The sequence below is a fragment of the Moschus berezovskii genome, chromosome 6, assembly GCF_049115385.1.
Source record: "Moschus berezovskii isolate FMDL1 chromosome 6, NW_MosBer_1.0, whole genome shotgun sequence".
In the NCBI taxonomy this organism is placed as follows: Eukaryota; Metazoa; Chordata; class Mammalia; order Artiodactyla; family Moschidae; genus Moschus; species Moschus berezovskii.
This window is the reverse complement of record NC_142465.1, coordinates 52,123,898-52,148,013: the sequence shown is the minus strand read 5'-3', so window position 1 is coordinate 52,148,013 and position 24,116 is coordinate 52,123,898. Positions and strand designations below refer to the sequence as shown.

At 42.7% G+C, this 24,116-nt stretch overlaps 1 protein-coding gene across 5 annotated transcripts in view; it reads right to left on the bottom strand.

The window, feature by feature from the left end:
• The window catches only part of GRIP1 (glutamate receptor interacting protein 1), a 770,922-nt gene that overhangs the window by 13,088 nt on the left and 733,718 nt on the right, over positions 1–24,116 (bottom strand). For 2 of the 5 annotated variants that reach the window (XM_088837043.1, XM_088837040.1), the window contains 2 exons: positions 23,271–23,382; positions 18,020–18,253 (listed from right to left, as the gene is read on the bottom strand). In XM_088837043.1, coding sequence (XP_088693169.1) covers positions 18,020–18,253; positions 23,271–23,382 — 346 coding nt within the window. Of the gene's footprint in view, positions 1–18,019; positions 18,254–23,113; positions 23,159–23,270; positions 23,386–24,116 lie in introns of all 5 variants that reach the window. The other 3 variants (XM_088837039.1, XM_088837042.1, XM_088837041.1) reach the window with 2 other exon arrangements.

Genomic DNA, 24,116 nt, shown 5'->3' with positions numbered 1-24,116 from the left:
TTTTGCACAGCAAAGGAAACCATAAACAAAATGAGAAGAAAACCTATAGGAGAAAATATTTGCAAACAATGCAAACAACAAGAGATTAATTTCTGAAATATATAAACAGCATATACAGCCCAATATAAAAAAGAAACAACCCAATCAAAAAACAGGCAGAAAACCTAAATAAACATTTCTCCAAAGACAATATACAGATGGCCTACAGGCACATGAAGAGAAGTTCAATATTGCTTATTTTTAGAGAAATGCAAATTGAAGCTACAATGAGGTATCGCCTCACACTAGTCAGAATGGCTATGATCAGAAAGTCTGCAAACAACAAAAGTTGGAAAACACTATGGAGTTTCCTCAGAATACTAAAAACAGATGATCCTGCAGTCCTACTCCTGGGCATGTATCTGGACAAAGCTATAATTTGAAAAGATAAACGCACCCCAGAGTTTACAGGAGCACTACAATAGCCAAGACATGGGAGCAACCTCCATGTCTGTTGAAAGATGAATGGATAAAGCAGTGGCACATATGTACAATGGAATGTCACTCGGCCATTAAAATGAATGAAATAATGCCATTTGTAGCAATATGGATGGACCTAGAGATGATCATATTAAGGTAAGTCAGTCAGACAGAAAAAAACAAATACCATGTGTTAGCACTTACATGTGGAATGTAAAAAAAATGATGCTAATGAACTTATTTACAAAACAGATAAGACTCACAGACATATAAAACAAACTTACGGTTACCAAAGGGGAAGTCACGGTAAGAAGAGGTGATAAATTAGGAGTTTGGGATTAACAGATACATACTACTATATATAAAATAGATCAACAACAAGGATCTATTTTATAGCACAGAAATTATATTCAATATTTTATAGTAACCTGTAATGGAAAACAATCTGAAAGAGAGTATATATATATATATCAGTATATATACATATAACTGAATCACCTGGCTGTACACTTGAAACATTGTAAGTGAACTACAGTTCATTTTTTAAAGTTTTAGAAGACCTAAAAGTACTCCTTTAAGGAACACCCTCCCCTGGGGCCTGGCTTGAGTAGCTCCCTCACTCCCTTTCTTGGGTTTGGTTTAGCAATTCTAGCCATTCACCCTTCTCAGCTATGGGCCTCAGCCTGTTCTCTCTGCATTAAAGCCAGTGCCACCAGCTAAAGTTTTCCCCAACCCCCAGGCCTCCTTCTGACCACCCACAAGAGATGGTCTGAGGTTTCCACGTTCATCAAATGTGTACTGAGTCTTTCAATGTTCTGAGCATGGTTCCAAGTGCTGAGAAACAGCAGTGAGAGTGGGGGAGAGAGAGAAGAGGCTGCCTTCCAGAGGGAAATGCATTCATGTGTAATGTCCACTGAGACCCACTGTGCTGGACACCAGTCAATCTGCTCAGCAAGTCACACTTAACAGTGTGACTGCTTTTTTTAGTAAGGTTTGCGGCACACCCTCTGCAACAACCAATGCACATATCAAGCAATGATTGGGGTTTGCTTTTTAACTCTGATTATTTTAAAATGCCCTGGAGAAGGAAATGGCAACCCACTCCAGGATTCTTGTCTGAAAAATTTTATGAACAGAACAGTCAGGCAGGCTACAGTCCATGGAATTGCAAAGAATTGGGCATGCCTGAGCGACTGAGCACATTTTAAAATGTATATGTCTTTTAACACACGTCATACCCGAAATACATTCTTGCAAAGGAGTAAAACAATTTAGAGCTATACAGGGCAAAATGTGAAGATTAATACTCTCCAAGCAGGAGACTATTATTATTCTATACCCAGTTATTTAACTTCAGAGAGGTATGGAATGCTGAAGGAAATACAAAGTGGTCATTTGTGGATTTTTATGTCACTGGGCAGAGAACTAAAACATCAAGCTGGCTGGGTCAAGTCTAATCACCAGGCAGCCTCGGTGGTTTCTGCCATATTGGATGGAGGTGAGGAAATTCAAGCTTGCCCACAGTCACAGAGGTACTGAATAGTGGGGGCACGTCTGTCTGACTCCAGTCACTTATTATATTCTAATGCCACTCAAGTGCCTTATTTCATAGATTTTAAGATGTACTGTTTTTTTTTTTTCTTTATGTTTTCAGTTCTCTGAAATCAGGCCGTGTTTCATAGGGAGGGGTATCTTGCTATGCTATGCTATGCTAAGTCACTTCAGTCGTGTCCGACTCTGTGTGACCCCACAGACGGAAGCCCACCAGGCTCCCCCATCCCTGGGTATCTTAGGTCCTATGAAATAGGGTATAGCAACATCTCACCCCACTTGCCTATTTCCCACAATACACTAGAAGGAAAGGGGCCAGAATTTTGTTACATCTTTGCTTTATGAGAAAAAAAACAGCTTTGTCTTGCCAGTTAAAGGATGGTTGGTCCTGAACAGATGCATCGCCATCTCTCAGAATGGTGTGAAAATGCAGAATCTTGAACCCCACTCTGAACTGCTGTCTGCCAAGTTCTGAGCAAACTGAAATTTGCTCTCCGTGGTACTTCACACACCACAGGGGCTAGTACATGTTCTGAAAAGGAAATGAGGGGACTAATACTACTTCATCTAAAATTGTGTTTCTTATCCATCTTGCAGGATTGTTAGGGTCAAGTCAGATATCATCACTGGACGGAAAACTCATGATGGCTGTGCTTTATTGCTGTATCTTTCTTTCACTTCTGTATCCTCAATCCTTCAAATAGTACCTAGCACATCGTAAGGTTCACCTGGATCTTATGATGTGCTAGATGGGTAAGAAACACAGTTTTAAATGAAGTAGTGTATGTGAAGTTTTAAGACCTGAAATAACCTGATATATGTGGAAGGATCACTTTCGTGGCACTCACTTATACAATCAGAAAGTCCTACCTGACTATAGAAGAAGTGCGTGAGTGTGTTAGCAAAATCCAGTCCCCACATTTGACACGTACCTTAATGATGCATGCGTTCTCAGTTGCCAAGTTGTGTCGTGACTCTTGTGACCCCATGGACTGTATGTAGCCCATGAGGCTCCTCTGTCTGAGAGGATTACCCAGGCAAGAATAAAGGAGTGGGTCAGATGATCCATGGGGAGAAGTTAAATTGCGTGAATGAGAGAACATCCCCTCACCCCAAAGCAAAAGTCATCAGGAGGGGAGGATATGTCCTTGTGGGTACCCTGGGCTCAGACAAAGGCCTGAGGGGAGATATGGGAGATGTTCACCCTCCAAGATCCTTGAGGGGGGCAAGGGTCCTTGTTTTGTTCACTGATATATCCCAAACTCCTTATATGGTACCTGCTACATTGTAGAGCTAGTATTTTGTTGAACAGATGAAGTGATTGGTTCTGACATACCATGTGGTTGAGTTTGGAAACTAGTCAGAACTGGCCATGATGTGCTGTGTGTGTGAAGGGAGAGGGATTAATTCTGAGGGTCAGGCCACGCCCTGCCTCCATGGCCCCAGGGCCATGCTGGAAATGAGCAAGCAAAAGGCTGCAGGGTGGCTGGGACTGGGCAGGACAAAGCTCCACAGTGACATCATGTGGTCTATGACATTGGAGCCAGGTCTGTCTGCCCTCCCTTTGAGCTGAGGAAGCCCCAGTCTTGTACAGGGAGTAGGATGGGATGTGTGTGCTAAGTCGCTTCAGTCGTGTCTGACTCTTTGCACCCTCATGGACCGTAGCCCACCAGGCTCCTCTGACCATGGGATTCTCCAGGCAAGAATACTGGAGTGGGTTGCCATGCCCTCCTCCAGTATCTTCCCCATCCAGGGATGGAACCTGTGTCTCTTACGTCTCCTGCATTGGTAGGTGGGTTCTTTACTACGAGCACCATCTGGGAAGCTCCAGGGTAGAAGGTAGGGTTCTTCAACTTGAGATGCAGGACTTCTTGCTAATAAGGCTGTGGGACTTGAGTGAGTAGATTAAAAATCAAGCCAGATACTACTTTTTCTACCAGGTTTGTGGAGTAGATCATACAGTTTTTACAAGAAAGGCAAAATGAATGCCAGTTCTTTCCTTTCATTTTAAAAATAGGGAATTAATGGACTATTTCCAGTGGTGACCCAAGGAGGTTTTTTCCAGTGGGGAGAGGAATGACCTTTTAAAAGTACATTATCCGTATGAATCTATGGGTCTTTTTATATACAATGTGTTACAATCAACTGCAACATTCTATTGCGTGCTCAAGTTTCCTAATTTTTGGACAGGTGGAGTCCTTCATGCTGATGTCATGTTGATATCATGATACGACCCACTTGCTCTGATAAATTCTCTGCTTTTTGGCACAAGATATCACAGACTAATAGAAGCAACAGTTAGAACACCAGACATGGAACAACAGGCTGGTCGTCACCCTGCTTATTTAACTTATATACAGAGTACATCATGAGAAATGCTGGCTGGATGAAGCACAAGCTGGTATCAAGATTGCCAGGAGAAATATCAATAATCTCAGATATGCAGATGACACCACCCTTACGGCAGAAAGCAAAGAAGAACTAAAGAGCCGCTTGATGAAGGTGAAAGAGGAGAATGAAAAAGTTGGCTTAAAACTCAACATTCAACAAACGAAGATCATGGCATCCAATCCCATCACTTCATGACAAACAGATGGAGAAACATTGGAGACAGTGACAGACTTTATTTTGGGGGCTCCAAAATCACTGCAGATGGTGACTGCAGTAATGAAATTAAAAGACACTTGCTCCTTGAAAGAAAAGCTATGACAAACCTAGACAGACATTTAAAAGCAGAGACATTATTTTGTCGACAAAGGTTTATATAGTCAAAGCTATGGTTTTTTCCCAGTAGTCACGTGTGGATATGAGAGTTGGACCATAAAGAAAGCTGAGTGCTGAAGAATTGATGCTTTTGAACTGTGTTGTTGGAGAAGACTCTTGAGAGTCCCTTGAACTGCAAGGAGTTCAAACCAATCAATCCTAAAAGAAATAAGTCCTGAATATTCATTGGAAGGACTGATGCTGAAGCTGAAACTCTACTATGTCGGCCACGTTTTGTGAAGAACTGACTCACTGGAAAACACCCTGATGCTGGGAAAGATTGAGACCATGAGGAGAAGGGGACGACAGAGGATGAGATGGTTGGATGGCATCACTGACTCAATGGACATAGAGTCCATTGAGTTTGAGCAAACTCAAACAATAGAGTTTGAGCAAGCTCCAGGAGTTGGTGATGGACAGGAAAGCCTGGCATGCTGCAGTCTATGGGGTCACAAAGAGTTGGACACGACTGCGTGACTGAACTGATCATAGACTCGAGCTTCCTGGTGGCTCATCAATAAAGAATCCACCTGCAATGCAGGAGATGGGGGTTCAATCCCTTTGTAGGGAAGAACACCTGGAGGAGGGCATGGATATTTCCTGCCTTAAGTGGAAGAAACACTTCAGGTTTATTTCTAGTCCCTTTCTTTTCATCCTCATGTTCTTTCATCGAAGGTAGGAAGGGGAGGAATGGGGGAGATGGGTGCGGAGGAGGAGGGGGTGGAGGTGACAAACAGCTAATATGTTTGGTGACAGTCTGTTATTCCTGGGACTCCATTTACTAGTGTATGAAATGTCTCTACCCAAGGTCCCAGCTTTTGCACCCCTCTTTGGCTCTGTCTCTGGGATCTCTTGTCCTTCTGCTCCCTTTCCACTTTCGTTCCAAGTCATGTTCTCTCCGTTGACAAGCAGCACACCTACGGGGAATGGTGGCACATCTTAGTTATCTCTGTTGCATTAGTAATTAAGTACAGGCTTGGAGAGCAGTCCTGTAGACCCTCTGGCTGGTTGCTAAGTGGATTGGCGTTTTCTCTGCAAGCGTAGCCACACTCTTCAGTCATATCTGAAAATGAGATATGTTTGCAATGGACATTAGGAAGCCCACTTCTGTGTTAGCTCTGAGACATGTTTCTCAACACAGTGAACTGGAATCCCTGCAAGGGGTAACATTTGTTGTGGACCTAGAATAATAGTAAAGTTCTTCATTGCTCAACTGGCCTGTGATTCTCGGGTGTTTGCGTCACAGTGTCGAACCCAGAAGGGGCAAAAAAGTGTCACTAAACCCTGCCAACACCGGGCAGTGGGGATACACAGACCACAACAGTAGAGACAGATATCGATGAGTGCTAGGTTAGCAGATTAGCTCATTAACTGTAAAGTCACAGTTGCTGGCTACGAGGCTTGGCTCTCCTGAACCTTAGACTTGATGTATCTCTATGGCAAACTCCTCAGGATGAGAGACTAATATATGGTTTAAATCTGAAAGTAATCTGTTTCTCTAGAAAGATTTCCTAAGGTTAGAGGAGGCTGAATTTTAATAGCCAGTTCTCTGATTCTCTTGGAAGTAGCAAACAACAAAATGAAGCTTTAAAATGATACAGAGGTAAGACTCCAGGAATCAATTCACACAAATAGGACACACAGCTGGCTGGTCTCAAAATCAGCTGCAATAAATTGTGCCATGTGGCTGCTGCTCTCCTGCTTAGCTGGAGACAGGTGGTGGTTACTTCTGATGTATTTCCTGTCCAAAAATAATTCTAAGGATTCCAAGGTTTAAGTTGCATTTCCCGCCCCCCACAGATGAACCCCTTAACCAGGCACTTTCTGATGTGTGATTGCTTTGATCTCCCAGCAACTCTGTGTGGCAGAAATATGCCTTTCCCACTAATGAGGACACTGACCTTTGAACTTGACGAATGGACTTGTCCAGGTGGAATACAGTAAGCCTGAGGATATCAGTATTAGAATATCTGACCTCATCTGCTGTGTTCCTTCCACTGAATCATTTTTTTTTCTCAACACATACTCTCCTAGCTGGTCAGGCAGTTTTTATCCATTTACAACTGCCCAACAAACTAAAGATGAATAATTTATCACATCTGCTGTATTTCTTCTCATCAGAGCTCTTCTGTGGTTTTCCCCCAGCATCTGTGCAAACTGCTCCCAGCTGCTCTAGCTCTTCATGCTCCAGCTCTTCGTGCTCCACCCTCACCCAAGAAAATCAAGATTTTTCTTGTAAAGTCTCTATTCTGTGCCAGGCTACCTTGGGGGAATCTGGATTATGAACACAATGCTAGATTTTTCTGTTCCAAAAGGGCCAACAAGCCTCTTGAAACAACACTCTGGGTAAGGATACAGTTCTACAAAACTCACTTCAGTTTTAACCACTTGTCAACACATGTTGCAACTGCCTCTAACCCTCCTGAGAACAGAATCCTTAACAGGAGGTGCAGGACTTCACCATAATTCACGCTGAGCTTTCATTTGTATTTCTAAGCAAGTTTATCTGCAGGTCTGAATGATGTCCTCAAGGCAAAGATCAGAAACTTAATGCTTGTGTTTTCAGTTTTGAGTCCCGTGAAAAGCCTTAGCAGCAGAGCCAGGTCTCTGCACTTGGATTTTAAAGGCAAGTGTGTCTAGTGTCTTGACCATGTCTGGTGAGTGTCAGCCACCCCAGAAGCAGTTCCAATGCCCTGGCAGCCTCCCTGTGGCTCAGCCCTTTGCTTGATGGCCTTTAAGGACCAAACCAATACCTGCTTATCAGAGACGGTTCTAGTTTGCCCACAAACCACCGGATACTTGGGTTTATTCCTCCAGACACCACTGGGGCAGTCCTGTTTCTTTAAACTTGACAATTCAAGGCATGAATTGACTTTGAGGACAATCCGATACTACCAGTGGGGCTGGAAGAAAATAATAAAGTATGGATTTTCTAGGTAGTTACCATCAGCTCTGCCCCTGGGCCTTCCCACCTGCCCAGCCAGCACCAAGTCAGCCAAGCTTGACCAAAGACCGTTCCAGCATGTCAACTCAGGACAGTCTGCTGGCCCTCCCCACAGCTGCCCTGCCCTCTGCTCCTAGGTGCACTCTGGCTTGGCTCCCCTCCAGCTCTCAACTCAAGTTCCCAGTTCTCAGTTCCACCAGCAGCTCACCGACCTCCATAACCTACAGACCCATGTGGGCAAAATGTCGTTGCATATGTTGACTGTAGGGGGTTCCCCACACCACCAAACAACTCTGCAACATTAGATGGCTGTCCTACAGTTCAACTCAATTCTAAAATTATCCACATGGAGGCCGTGTCAGATCCCACAGGTTAAGGGTTCCATCCTACAACGTTACCCCCCCCACCCCACCATTTCAGACAATGGTCTTCAGATCCAGATCGTCACTCATACCTTTGCCCAACCAGCTTTATCTCAGAGGTTCCAGCAGTCTCCTCCCTGGGTTTGAGTAATTTACCAGAGTGGCTCACAGAACTTACCAGATCACCAGTTTATTATAAAATGGTATAATTCAGGAACGCCAGAGGGAAGAGATACTTTGGAGCAGGTTTTGTGGAAAGGTTGCAGAACCGCTATGTTCCCTTCAGGCTCTGATCTCAACCCTCCCCAACCCCGTCCCCACATCCCAAGTGCTCACCAACCTGGAATCTCCTGGAGACCCATCCTTTGGAGGCTTTACAGAGGCTTCACTACACAGGAATGACTGTTCAAGTCATTGGCCATTGGTGACTGATTTCACCTGCAAACTCTCTCCTTGGAGGTTGGCGGTGGGACTGAAACCTCCAAACCTTTAATCACAGGGCTGGCTCCACTGGCAATCAACCCCCATCCTTAAGTGCATCTAAAAAGCAACTCATTCAGTTCAGTTCAGTCTCTCAGTCATGTCCCACTCTGAGACCCCATGGACTGCTGCACACCAGGCCTCCCTGTCCATCACCAACTCCCAGAATTTACTCAAACTCATGTCCATTGAGTCAGTAATGCCATCCAACCATCTCATCTTCTGTCGTCCCCCTCTCCTCCTGCCCTCAATCTTTCCCAGCATCAGGGTCTTTTCCAATGAGTCAGCTCTTCGCGGCAGGTGGCCAAAGTAATGGAGTTTCAGCTTCAGCGTCAGTGCTTCCAATGAATATTCAGGACTGATTTCCTTTAGGATGGACTGGTTGGATCTCCTTGCATTCTAAGGGACCCTCAAGAGTCTTCTCCAACACCACAGTTCAAAAGCATCAATTCTTCAGTGCTGAGCTTTCTTTATAGTCCAACTCTCAGCAGTGGCCACAGGACTGGAAAAGGTCAGTTTCCACTCCAGTCCCAAAGAAAGTCAGTGTCAAAGAATGCTCAAACTACCGCACAATTGCACTCATCTCACACGCTAGTAAAGGAATGCTCAAAATTCTCCAAGCCAGGCTTCAGCAATATGTGAACCGTGAACTTCCAGATGTTCAATCTGGTTTTAGAAAAGGCAGAGGAACCAGAGATCCAATTGCCAACATCTGCTGGATCATAGAAAAAGCAAGAGAGTTCCAGAAAAACACCTATTTCTGCTTTACTGACCATGCCAAAGCCTTTGACTGTATGGATCACAATAAACTGTGAAAGAGTTTCAGAATAAATTCTGAAAGAGATGGGAATACCAGACTACCTGACCTGCCTCTTGAGAAACCTGTATGCAGGTCAGGAAGCAACAGTTAGAACTGGACATGGAACAACAGACTGGTTCCAAATAGGAAAAGGAGGATGTCAAGGCTGTATACTGTCACCCTGCTTATTTAACTTATATGCAGAGTACATCATGAAAAATGCTGGGCTGGAAGAAGCACAGGCTGGAATCAAGATTGCCGGGAGAAATATCGATAACCTCAGATATGCAGATGACACCACCTTTATGGCAGAAAGTGAAGAAGAACTAAAGAGCCTCTTGATGAAAGAGGAGAATGAAAAAGTTGGCTTAAAACTCAACATTCAGAAAAACTAAGATCATGGCATCTGGTCCCATCATTTCATGGCAAATAGATGGGGAAACAGTGGAAACAGTGACAGACTTTATTTTTTGGGTTCCAAAATCACTGCAGATGGTGACTGCAGCCACAAAATTAAAAGACACTTACTCCTTGGAAGGAAAATTATGACCAACCTAGACAGCATATTAAAATGCAGAGACATTACTTTGTCAGCAAAGATCCATCTAGTCAAGGCTATGGTTTTTCCAGTAGTCATGTACGGATGTGAGAATTGGACTATAAAGAAAGCTGAGCACTGAAGAACTGATGCTTTTGAACCGTGGTGTTGGAGAAGACTCTTGAGATTCCCTTGGACTGCAAGGAGATCCAACCAGTCCATTCTAAAGGAGACCAGTCCTGGGTGTTCATTGGAAGGACTGATGCTGAAGCTGAAACTCCAATACTTTGGCCACCTGATGTGAAGAGCTGACTCATTTGAAAAGACCCTGATGCTGGGAAAGATTGAGAGCAGGAGGAGAAAGGGACGACAGAGGATGAGATGGTTGGATGGCATTACCAACTCAATGGACATGAGTTTGGGTACACTCTGGAAGCTGGTGATGGACAGGAAGGCCTGGAGTGCTGCGGTTGATGGGGCTGCAGAGTCAGACACGACTGAACGACTGAACTGAACTGAACTGAACTCACATCCATACATGACTACTGGAAAAACCATAGCTTCAACTAAATGGACCTTTGTTGGCCAAGTTACAACCTACCAAACTTTCACTGCACTGAGCACTACCAGTGCTGGTTCAATTTCCTTATTCCAAGGAATGCTGTGGTTTGGCACTACAAAGATCCTCAATAAGAAAACTTTGTGCTTCATCTAAGGGGAAGAAAGAGAGCAGCTCTAGGCTAGACCACTATCAATGTGATCCTCACTGCAGCCCTGCCAGACACTCAATAGACATGCAATAGAGCAGAAGGATGTTGGAGGAAGAGCTTCAGCAGGCTTCTTTCCAAGGACCTGGAGAGAAACACAGTGACCCTCAGGGAGTCACCTCATTTGTAAGTGAACATTCATGGATAACAGAATACAATCTATTAATAAACACATTTGATCACAACAGAGACAAGCAAAGCCATCAGACGAAGAATGATCCCCAGGCCAGGACTAGACTTAAGGGAAGTTATTAGCATTTCTGAAGAGGGATGGTGGTGGATCCTTGACAGAAATGAGAGATCAAAGACTGGGAAATCAGGCACACTGGAACACTGCCTAACAAGCCCGCCTAAGGGTCATCTGAGTCTAAGGTACTGCACCTCTCTTTGACTTAGAATTTCTATGGCTCAGAGCTCATCCTCTGTAAAAGTGTATGGAAACTTGAAGAGAAGTGATTGGATGCAAATAGAGTTCTGTCTCTTAGAAGAGATAAGCTCAAAGGCTTTGTTTTTATTTCACTATAAGTCATTGAGCAGCTTTCATTTTAACTAGGAAATCTTATTCTGACTTTCTTTTTCTCCCCCTCCTTGTACTGATACACATGTATTATTTTCTTTATCTTCCCCTTGAATGTTTTTATCCTGCTGTCATTCCTCACTAATGAGCTAGAAAACTTTTTTTTTTCCCACACGAGCCAATCATTTGTATATAATTTTGCTTTTTATATTTTTGAGAAGTATGTCTTAGAATTACAGACAAGGGAAGCTGATGGAAACAATCCATTTTAAGGGGCATCAGGGCTGGATGTCATTGCCCACATAAAATGAACAACCTAAATTCCAACCGTTATTCTACAATTCCACAGTTCCAATTCCACTGCTCCTGGTTTTACAGGGAGAGAATATGCTTGTCACACTGACATAATACACGTCCATTTCTCTTTGTAAAGAGGGTGTTATTCCAGTGTACAACTCCATCTGTGGAGGCTCTAAGATGGCTGCCTGAATCATTTTTAAGGCTAGGATTCTGAGGAGCTCTCATTTCCTGGGTTTCTGTCACTGCAGAGTTAAGACTGAAGGTGACTTCACCTGGGAAATGCTGTTTGTGAACTCTCTCATGATAATGAGTGATCCAGACCCTTTCTTGGTAAGTGAGCAAACTGAGGTTCAGAAAAGTGATGTGACTCATGACTGGTAGGTTGTGGCCAAACCTTGGCTTGACAGTTCATTTAATCTTGAGTACCAACTGCAAATATTTGGTGAAGAGTCACATTCAAAATAAGATATATATTTCCATTTCATATTTCCTCCGAGGGTTCAGCCTGTTCCTGACTTGAAGAGAAAATTGAAAAAGACGTGGGCACTAAACACCCAAAATGACACTTACTTCCAAGAAGTAAAACAACTTTATCATATAAAGAAGAACAAACGTACACTCTCAAAACACTCCAATATATTGAAATTGCAAAGTGAACTTGGATGAGAGAAAAGTTGATGGTAGCAAATGCAGCTATAAGAATAAAGGGGTTCCTTGTGAGTGACTCAAATGTTCAAGAGTTGAGCCATCCGCAACTATAAATAGAAGGTGATTCTGGAAAATAATTTTTAAAAACTTTCTGTAAAAAACAAAACAGTTGCATACAATAAAGGAATACAGTCTTATTGAAAAACACAAATGACAGGACAAAAGGAAATGATTTTTTTTTAAAGTCCAAATGCTCTGAATGTGGATCTACAGAAAAAAGATTTTTTGCCTTAAAATACGCAAAGAGAAGTGAAGCTAGAATTTATCTCAGAAATATATTAAGCAGACACTAAAGAATATTTAAGCTTCAGAAGGAAAAAAGGGGTTATCAATGAACTGCAGCTAAGATCACAAACTGCTTATCTCCAAAGAGAAAAAAAAATCTATGATAAGCTAAAATATTGATACAAAGCAGAATTAATTTTAAAGATAAAATTTAGAAGCTCCAGGGTTAACAATGCGAACTCATTTCCTCTTTGCTCAGCCACTCAGCTGTTGCCTTCGATTTCCCTGATACAAAATAATCACCTCCTGCTAGCAAAACCTACAGGAGTGATTCCCAGTCTTCAGGTGCTAAAGAATCCACTAAGGGGTAGCTAAAATGTTGATTCTTTGCCTCAACTCCCAGAAAATGCTGACCAGGTAAGTCTGGGTTGGGCTGAGGAACCCACATTTTAACAGGCACCCCATGTGATGATGGTAAATGTCATCAGAGGTTCACATGCCAAACTATTCTCTAAGGCTATAGTCTCTAAACCTGTAGTTGCTACCCATTAATAAGTCTTGAAATCAGCTTAATATGACAGCATTTGGAAAGAAACAAAACAGAAAATGTTAGTGTATACTGTGCAGTCAATTTTTGGATTCATTTATTCAATATGTATTAGGGTGGCCAAAAAGTTCATTGAATTTTTACATAAGATCTTACAGAAAAACCCAAATGAACTTTTTGACCAACCCAATATATAAATGTGAGTGTATGTGTGTACTGAGTTGTGAGGTAAGATGTATTCTGGATAACGTCTTAGCCAAAGAAGTCTGAGAGACACCAGTATCACTTCCCTGTGACACCCTCACTGTCCCTCCCCTCAGTCTAAGTACCAGATCATCACGCCAGGTTCAATGTCCTCCTCCAACCACAGGGCCAAAAAGGGGAGTGAGGCTGTGCTCTATGTTTATTCTCAAGTGTCAGGAAGGAGAACTAGTCTTTGGGGTTCAGGAATGAAGGACAGAAGACCTATTTAGGACATGGCAGACCCTTGGCCACAGTAGATGCTGTGAAATTAAAAAAAATAATGTAGCCTCTCACCTGAGCTCAGCATTTTTGGAAGGTCTGAGGAAGAAAAGGGACAGGGAAGGAGGACTGGGTGCAAACTGAGGGGCAGATAATAGCCAGGCAGTTGAAACTCAAGAAATTGGAAGATTAAGCCCACACTTTATTCTTTCTGTATGAGGATGATGCTAGTAACCCAACATCAGGAGATGGTGTGGCTTTTGTGTTTTGTTTGTTCTCCCCAGGAATGTGGCTGGATACTGCCCCATTCATTCCTATCCTCTTGATGCAGCTTCTAGTAACAGTAAGAATTTGAAGGTACTGGCTTGGACACAGACAGATCCACAACTTGTTCTCATGGAGACAGCTTTCACCAAGTGGCACACAGCCCCGAGAAAGATGGCAACTGGAAAATAACACCACGTGTTTTCAGAATGGTGTGCTATTGACCCTACCCAGCCTCTTTACTCTGGTCTCTGCAGTCCCTTAGAAATTTCTCCACCAGGTCTATGGATAAAAGTCCACCCAAGGGGCTCAAGGAGAATCAGCCTTCATTGCACTCGGCAAGCCATGTATGCAGTCTGACTTTGGGTTATTTTCTACTTGAGGAAGGGATGTTTTTCTCTTTCTCTGGCCCCATCTCCACACCACCCCCCAAAGAGTACCTCTTCCTACTTCTATGAAGGTTTAGTCCAGGCTAATAGCACCCTGGGCTTCCCTGGTGGCTCAGAGGTAAACAATCTGCCTGTCAATGTAGGAGATGCAGGTTTGATTCCTGGGTCGGGAAGATCCCTTGGAGAAGGAAATGGCAATGGACTCCAGTATTCTCACCTGGGGAAATCCCATGGACAGAGGAGCCTGGCAGGCTACAGTCCAAGCACCCCAATGGGAAGATAATTCAATCAACAAGGCACTTGCTTTTTCATGGTGTCAGGTAATCTAGTGTTCAAAGGATGCCCACAATCAAGACGCAAATACAATTACCAGTCTCAGATCTGAGTAAAGTGACTCTTCTAATCACCATTTCTCCTGTTAAGCATTTCGAAACTGGAGTGTGGGTTTAGCAGCAAACGTGAATGGACTATCAGGGTAACTGAATCCACACACACAGACACAAAGGCACCTGAGATGTGAGCATCGACAACTCCCACAATTTCGTATTGTCAGGCTGCAGGCTCCTCTGCTACATTTTCACTTCACAAGCTCATTTTGGGTGTCTTATAATGCCCAGGACACCATCTACTTCTGAGCACCTTATTTTGTTTGGCACCAATTTGGAAGAAGAGTGAAGCCACATGGGAAATGCATTTAGTGCCACTATAGAGGGAAATGACTAAAGTGAAGGAAAAAAGAAGCCACCCATTTTCTAGGTCAAGTGGGTCTAGCACAGTCTGTGGTCTGTCAATTCACACACTGCCACACAAATGTTCCAACCAGTCCATCCACTGCCACTCACTGTGCTAAGTGCATGATGCCGTAAAAAAAACCAGAGATTTTCAGCACATTTTTTTAAAATGTCAGCTATAACAACTTGCATAGCCAATTTACTGTCATGATCTTTGCTGACTGCTTTCAGTACAGGAAGGATGGGGAGACAAGCCTTTTGCACTGCTGGGCTACCAAGGAATCTTCCTTTGAAGAGACTGCTTCACTCCAGAAGGAAAAACGGCTCTCTTCTACACTTGCTATTTCTCTACCCTGTTGTTTAATCACTCAGTCACGTCTGACTCTTTTGCAGCCCCATGGACTGTAGCCTGCCAGGGCGCTTTATCCATGGGGATTCTGCAGGCAAGAATTCTAGAGTGGGTTGTCATTTCCTCCTCCAGGGGATCTTCCTGACCCAGGGAATTGAATCTCCTTCATTGGCAGGAGGGTTCTTTACCACTGAGCCACCTAGGAAGCCCTTCCCTATCCTGTAGATGGGGAAAATAAATGCTAACACATGCTATTGTGAGGGGCTAAAAAAGAGAAAAAATACAGCACATAGCAGGCACTCATTGTTACCCTTTCCCTTTGGTGCTGGAGGAAGGTGAGTTACCCAGAACACTTGTTTTCCTGGGCAGTAGACTTCTAGAGAAGACAGGAAGGCAGTGTTCCTAAATAACTGAGGGAATCAGGAGGCGCCAGCCCTCCTCATGGTACAGCAGAATTAGCAATGACCATGCAGCTTCTGCAATTTAATCACCAAGGGAGTCCTTACAGCCTCCTAATGGTGTTTGTCAATTAGCCGATTAGGATATGTGACAGGTGGTGAAGCCTGATGTTTACCAGACTGACACATCAATTCAGGGTAACTGGATAAACTAATTGTGGCAACAGGCTAAAGCTGTGTCTCCACCCTAAAATATCAGAAATGTCTTGACTTTTCTGTAAAGTCTGTAATGCCTCTTAATGCACAAGGCCCTAGTCATGCTGGCATATTTGCACTCTCTCAGCACACTGCAATCTTTGACATGCTTCTGTATATGTTTCTTTCTGTGCTTTGGAATGCTTTCCCATCCTCCACCTTCCTGCAGAGTCAACACCTACATCTCGGAAGCATTTCTCATCCCTCCACAGTGGGTTAGTGTCAGTCACTCAGTTGTGTCTGACTCTGTGACCCCAAGGACTGTAACCCATAAGGTTCCCCCGTCTGTGGAATTCTCCAGGCAAGAATACTGGAGTGGGCTGCCATTTCCTTCTCCAGGGGATCTTCCCAACCTAGGAATCGAATCTGGGTCTCTTGCACTGCAGGCAGATTCTTTACTGTCTGAGCCACCAGGGAAGCCCTTAGTGGGTTCAGTTCAGTTCAGTTCAGTCACTCAGTCGTGTCCAACTCTTTGCAACCCCATGAATCACAGCACGCCAGGCCTCCCTGTCTATCACCAACTCATGTCCATCGAGTTGGTGATGCCATCCAGCCATCCAGCCATCTCATTCTCTGTCGTCCCCTTCTCCTCCTGTCCCCAATCCCTCCCAGCATCAGTCTTTTCCAGTGAGTCAACTCGTCGCATGAGGTGGCCAAAGTATTGGAGTTTCAGCTTTAGCATCAGTCCTTCCAATGAACACCCAGGATTGATCTCCTTTAGCATGGACTGGTTGGATCTCCTTGCAGTCTGCTGCTGCTGCTGCTGCTGCTAAGTCGCTTCAGTCGTGTCCGACTCTGTGCGACCCCATAGACGGCAGCCCACCAGGCTCCGCCGTTCCTGGGATTCTCCAGGCAAGAACACTGGAGTGGGTTGCCATTTCCTTCTCCAATGCAGGAAAGTGAAAAGTGAAGTGAAGTCACTCAGTTGTGTCCGATTCTTTGCAACCCCATGGACTGCAGCCCACCAGGCTCCTCAGTCCATGGGATTTTCCAGGCAGGAGTACTGGAGTGGGTTGCCATTGCCTTCTCCACCTTGCAGTCTAGTCTTGTACTAATCCCACTATCTTCCCACTGTTTCCTGGACTGTCTTCCCACTAGACAATGTGCTCCTTGGAGATTTACAATACATTCTTTACATAAATAGATGCACAATCTATGAACTGAATGAATGAATCAATGAGTAATGAAAGAATGAACCCAGGATTGGAACACAAATTCAGAATCCAGCCTCCCACACAATCCTTTCTTTCACCATATCCTTTGTCAGCAGCAAAATAGCTACTTTTAATAGGTAGTTAGGGAGAATAAAGTTTTTAGAGGAAAAGGAGAGTAGTTGGCCTGTTACCCCTTCTTAACCTGACATTTATTTGCTCTTCTGGGTAAGACAAATAACAGATTAACAGTTATTTAATCCAGTTAACAGATTATTAACTACAGATCTTCTCTGTAAGAAGAGTGGAGTGAGACTCTTACTAACTATACCTCTTTATGTATGAACTAAAAAAAAAGCAAGTTCCACAAAAGAAAACCAGAGAAACCTCCCTTCCATTGATTTTGCTGGCCCTGGGCTCCACAGATACTGTCACCTGCAGCTGCCTTGTTTAAACTCTGCCAGCAGCTTGAATTCAGTTATGTTTGCAACTGTGAGTTTTCATCCAGGAAGCAAAGTGAGGCAACCGCCTTAGCAGAGATGTAACATAATCAGGCCTTATCTTGTCCTGAGCAAGGACATTTAAACTATGTCTCAAAGAGAAGTTTACACTCCCTGAATAACAGAACCATCTACTGAGAAATCTGTAATTCATGATTAATCCTTCCAACATCACCCCAGAAGCCCCTTTTCAGTGTAGCTAGGAGTGTACAGCATTTAGAAAATCTTTTCCCCTTCCAGTCAAGTTGAAATAACAGATCAACTCATTGAAGCTCCACTTGCCACTAGAACCTCAAGCTTCTGCAGGAAGATTTTGGCCATAAATACATTTAGGATCAATTCACTACTTGAAAGCCAATGTTCTCTGTTTGATGAGATCACCTCTTAAAGATAGTGTTTTGAGAACCATCGGTCTCTGATGATCTGCCCTTAAGCTCTGGCTTCTCTCCTCGGCTGAGCCCACAGTAGAATGTCATGATCATGCTCACATCAGGGCACTCATGCTGAGCAGAATGGCTATGAAACATGACCCCCAAGGGAAGAGAAGAGAGTTTCCTGACCTTGTGCAGCTCCACAGGAGTTGGGGACATGATCTCCTTTATTTCCTGCTTCATTTTTCTCAGTGTGACAGATTTCCTGCCCACATCTGAGGGCAGAGTGTTGCTGCGAGTGGTCTGGCTATAGTGTGGCCTGGAGCTGCTCCGTTCCTGGAAGCTGGCCTGTCGCCCCAGCTGACTGCGAGATGAAGGGGTCTCGTGATTCAAACTCATCGTGCTCCCCGACATGATCGTTGCCTGCGGCAGTGACAATTTTCAGAAACAATTAAGCCATCGAGTAAGAGGAAGGTTTGGCTGCTCAACATGAAGCACATTTCTCCTTCTGCTCAGTCAAAATACAGTCTCTTCAGGGCATAGCCAAAGGCTGGAGAATGGAGGTACTGACTGCACCAGGAAAGTCCGGGAAAATGCTTTGCAAGTGACATTTACAATGCACATAACAAATCCAATTTAAGTACTTAAGTCATTGAGTTTATTTAATCAAATACCACCCCTGGCAGTTTGGAGGCACACTGAAGAGCTCTAACATCTGCTTACTGAAAACTACATTTTTAAGCAGAAACTTTCCACTGCTGCTGCTGCTAAGTCACTTCAGTCATTTCCAACTCTGTGTGACCCCATAGATGGAAGCCCACCAGGCTCCCCCGTCCCTGGGATTCTCCAGGCAAGAACACTGGAGTGGGTTGCCATTTCCTTCTCCAATGTGTGAAAGTGAAAAGTGGAAGTGAAGTCGCTCCGTCGTGTCCGACCGTTAGCGACCCCATGGACTGCAGCCTACCAGGCTCCTCCATCCATAGGATTTTCTAGGCAAGAGTACTGGAGTGGCTTGCCATTGCCTTCTCTGAACTTTCCACTGAGTGGGCTCTAAAGATGGGATTTATCAGGCAACATTCAATATATCTTACAGAAATGAACTAAGAACTTCTTATTGGAGATCTGCTGCTGCTGCTGCTAAGTCACTTCAGTCGTGTCCGACTCTGTGTGACCCCATGGACTGCAACCTATCAGGCTCCTCCGTCCATGGGATTTTCTAGGCAAGAGTACTGGAGTGACTTGCCATTGCCTTCTCCCATACAGTCACTAGGCAGCCCCTATTGGCAGTGGCACCTCCAACCCCACCCGCAGGGAACAACAGGCTTAAATGAGGCTGCTGATGCAAAAGTGAGGCTCCTACTCAATGCGGCCCGCCCAGCTTTGGTGTGCTGTCTTCCCTTTGGCCACGTGGCCAGCCCGAGAGGTCAGTAGACGAGTTAGGCCTCCACATTACATGGTGTATGTAGGTCATTGTTTCTTAGAAATGACCCATGTGCAAGATCCTCAAAGAGGTGAAGGAATAATCATATAATGTGCTACTGGAATCAACCCTTTGCTCAAAAGCAATGGGACTTGAATTTTACCAGTAAATTGAGAAGTGTTCAGTTTCAAACATATTGTCCCTGTATAATACACAACAAATGGCAAGATTAGCTCTCAAAAATGACTTGAGTCTCAGCAGTGGAACAAAAAAAAAAGCATTTGAAGCAAATATCATGTTGGGAAAGTTCATTTCTCATAGTTGGAAGATGCTAAAATTCTGCAAATATGCCTGTAGCCAGCTCTGTATTCTTCCATATAACGGTTATAGAATGGTATACCAGCATCAGTGAATCTGCCCGAAAATGAATTCCACATGCCGTATGACTGGCTACAACATGATCTAGTGGTTTATATTGATACTGATGCTAAAGGTAACAGAAGTGTAATATGAGTCCTTTGAATGTATGCACACATTTAACAACTTTATGAGTTAAGCGCTGTTACTCCTCATAATTTACAGGAGAGGAATCGAAGGCACAAAGAGACTGACCTACCCAAGGTCCCACAGGCAGTAAACGAGCCAAGTGCACCATCTAAAATTGCTGATCAGGAGGGAACACTGCAAAGTGAGTAGAGTTTTTGTTACCTCACTAGGATTTTATAATTTCAAGCTTCATCTGGTGTTCAGCTATATACATGCCACTAACAAGATTTCTAAATGACAGCCAAGTATTGGCACACAGGTATGTAGAAAAGAAACAAAATAAGTGAACTTACAAATATCTTGACTGCATCAGTTATCTTACTGATAATTTTGAAAAAAAGAAGTTAGAGTGTTAATATGTGCTAAATACCATATATGTGTGTGTATATGTGGAATACCATTAAATACTTACAATAACTCTATATGATAAAGTATTATACTTATTATACCTCCTCATTTCACTTAGGAAGGGGATGCCAGGATCAATGAAGCAACTTGCCCAAGAGTCTGGGATTGCAACCCTAGCAATATCTCCAAAACCTTTATTCTTGCCTGCTAGGCTATATTGATTCTCAGTCAAGTATGAAGTTGAAACATTTAAAATTAGCTTTTTTAGTAAATAAAAAAAGCTTATTTATCCAGTGTGAATTATCCATATTATGGTTTATTTCAGATAAATCGCCTTTAATTGAAACCTTTTTATTACTAGCTTGTTGGTAACATGGGACATCCTTTTATTTTATGGTACTTAACTCACACATATCATTCCTTGTTTAATCTGCTGTTACTGAAAGCATTCAACGATTATTTTCTTGCTGTGGTAAGCATACACCTATTGTTTTTACCTACTTAGACTAGTTATTTGCTTTGTTAACATTTATTTTTTATTACCCATTTTTCATTAGACTGGCAGGAAGCACATTGGAAGTCAAATAATCACTACAGCGGGAGACAACTGTTCTACTTTGATAAGCCTTAGCCATAACAGAAGTTATAATCTGATCTAGAAATGGTTCTGATGGAAGCAGTGACACAGTATCAAAAGGTCTTCAGATCAAATTTTCAAAGGATGAATTGATTGCTTTGTTTAAAGTGAATATCAATTGAGTGAGTGACATCCCTGCAGGAATATTAAAATTAAAACACAAATACAAAACTAAAAAAAAGTAATTAAAGTTTCTTAAGACTTGTTTTTGCTTCACGAGTATGTACCACTGATTTTCATTTTGCACAATTTGTAATTTATACATTTTCAAAATCATCAGTGAGATAACTGATATGCATACAGCTTAGAAGGAGTATATCACAAGTTCTCTATTTGACATTTAGTTAAACCTTCTTCTTATGTTATACTAAGTAAAAAATAGTTAAGACAGTATTCATTATTGAAAGAAGTAGCAAAAAAATAATTCCTATTGCGCACTTATTAAGTGCCATGTTCTGTGTTGTGCCATATAAGCATTAGTCATTATAATCCCTGTATTTTAAAGAAGAAATAACTGATAAAAGAGATTAAGTAGCTCTTCTAAAATTTTAGTTTGAATTTCTCTCTCTTGTTAAAACTGTACATTTTTCAGCACTAAAGCTGAACCTAAATTATTGCTAGCAATGGGGAAAATGACTAGTATAATTTTCATTTTCATTTCAATTGTAATCATTTTTTATCTTAGCTAATCTTCTACATTTGTTACATTTATAGTGTGCTTTAACTTTTAATGCTAGATATAAATTTCATATGCAGGAACCTAGCTCCAATAATATTTTTTGCATAGTAGCACTTGAAATCAAGGGATCAGAGTTCATTCAAACTAATAAGTGAATATTCCTTGTGCTAAAAGTGTGAATAAGACTCTAATTTATGGATTTGTCAATCATTCTTTCTAGTTGAAAATTTTATTTCTCTTTGACTATTAATTCAACCCATTTTTTTTTCCTGGATGTATAATTTCAAGGGCCACACCTGCCTGAAGTGATGTTAGAAAAAAATCTATTGGCTGTTGGAACATAACTTTTATACTGATGGATGTTGTTTTCATCAGGTAACTCAGTTTCTGGGTGAAAACACAACCTGACTGTATTACTTTTTACATCATCTTCACTTTGTTAATACCTAATGTAGAAGAAGCTATTAGAAGAAAAATGGCTTCTTCAAATGAGATTTCAAAATGAAAAATGCAAAAGGCATATGAGCCAAAACATGCTTTTAAACGCAGTACTATGTTAAAAAATTGTGAACTGAGATCTTTATTCGATTTGGTACAATGCTGATCATTCTCCATACAGGAAGTGGTAAAAGTTTAAATAAGCTACCTGATACTGAAGCACTCTATATTTTTTGAAAGTTGCATGAAAACGAATCAATTGCTAACATCTTAATTTATTTACATTTTGTAGGATTATCCATCTCCAGGTCCTTTAACTGTGCTCTGAAGTTGAAATTCATGCCAGGTAATACCATGATGTTTACAAATTCAAACTAATATTTTTCTTTATAATTCTCTTTGCAGATTCACAAACATTGGAGTCACATAAAATATCCACACATGCAACTGAGAAGCAAAATAATATAAAGATGAGTCATCATTTTAGAACTGCAAGAGTTCCACCCAGTTAGGCCATTCACATTCCTTATGGTGACTTGGGACCTCATACGACATCAAAATAAAAATGAGACTTTTGCCACTTTCTTTTTTACAGCTCAGAAAATTCAAAAGAACATAAAAGGAAACAGTCCAGGACTTCCCAGACCAAAGTGTGAATACTGTCAGCAAATTTACGGCTTTGATTAAAGAACTCACCAGGAGTTCTGCTATTATACTCCATCTCTCTGCAAGTCCTTGAATTCACACTAAGTTAGCACAGAAGCAGGATTTGCAATTAACAGCAATGTACTCTGTAATATTTTGGCTGCTGATCAAACAGACTGGCCTTTTTTACCAGTCGCATTGTCATCTACTTTAAGGGCAAAATGAAGTAAAATCAAATTTCCTCTTATGTTCCTCTTCACGATCAAATTAACGTCTCTACCAGGTACAAATGAAAACATGCCAAAGAAACCTTTCTAAAGCAAATCAGAGAATGAGAGACGCCACTGCTGAGACTGAGCTCGCCTGAGCGGTCCGGTGGCAAACAGGGACAGTCAGGGTTAGCAAGGAGCAATGGCAGAGAAGCCACAGGTCAGTAAGCTCAGGGTGGGGGCAGAAATGGGGAAAGAAATACTTTTAACTGCATTGGATAAAATCAAATCACTGTCCGAAAGGCAAGGGGGCAGGGAAGGCAGCTTCACAAGCAAAAGTATAAACAGAAAGGGTAGCTACCAAGAGATTCATGTTTCTCAAAGACACACGCCTGTCAGCTTTCTCCTGTGGAAAGGGGTTAAAGCTTTTAAATGAACTGGTGTGACCAATGCCAACTCAAAAGGACCAAAAAAATGAATGTAGAAACAATGAGAGTAAGTGGCAGGACCGAGGCTACCTCGAGTTCTCTCAGAATCCCAGACTGTCCACAGGTTTCCAGATCCTCCAGCGCTTGGGACCAGAAGTTCTCCTCTTGCTCGGCCTCAGTACTGTCGGGAGCCCCTGTGAAACTGCTGTCCAAAAGCACAGTCTTGGTTAAGAACTTGCCAGATATATATGTACATATACATTTATATAAATGTGTGTGTGTGTGTTCAGTCACTCAGTCATATCCAACTTTTTGCAATCCTATGGACTGTAGCCTGCCAGGCTCCTCTGTCCATGGGATTTTCCAGGCAAGAATAATGGAGCGGGTTGCCATTTTCTTTTCCAGGGAATCTTCCCAACCCCAGGAATTGAACCTGAATCTCCTGCAGGCAGATTCGTTACTACTGCGCCATTTGGGAAGCCCCAATACATACATGTGTGTGTGTGTGTATGTGTGCAAACCTGTGTGTCATGCTGTGCTAAATCGTTTCAGTTGTGTCCAACTCTTTGCGACCCCATGGGCTGTAGACTGCCAGGCTCCTCTGTCCATGGGATTCTCCAGGCACGAATACCAGAGTGGGTGGCCATGCCCTCCTCCAGGGGATCTTCCTGACCCAGGGATCGAACCCTCGTCTCTTATGTCTCCTGCATTGGCACGTGGTTCTTTACCACTAGCACCACCTGGGAAGCCTATATAGATATTTGGATCCAGAATCTCCCTCCCCTCCATCTCACACACAAAATAAGAGATTCATTTTGGATCTGGCTTTCTTTCAGTTGTGGCCTCCAAGTCAGGCCAGTTCTAACAGAAAGACACTGTAGGAAATTAAAAATGTCTCAAAGACTGGAAGGACCATGGTCTTACTAACTGAATTCA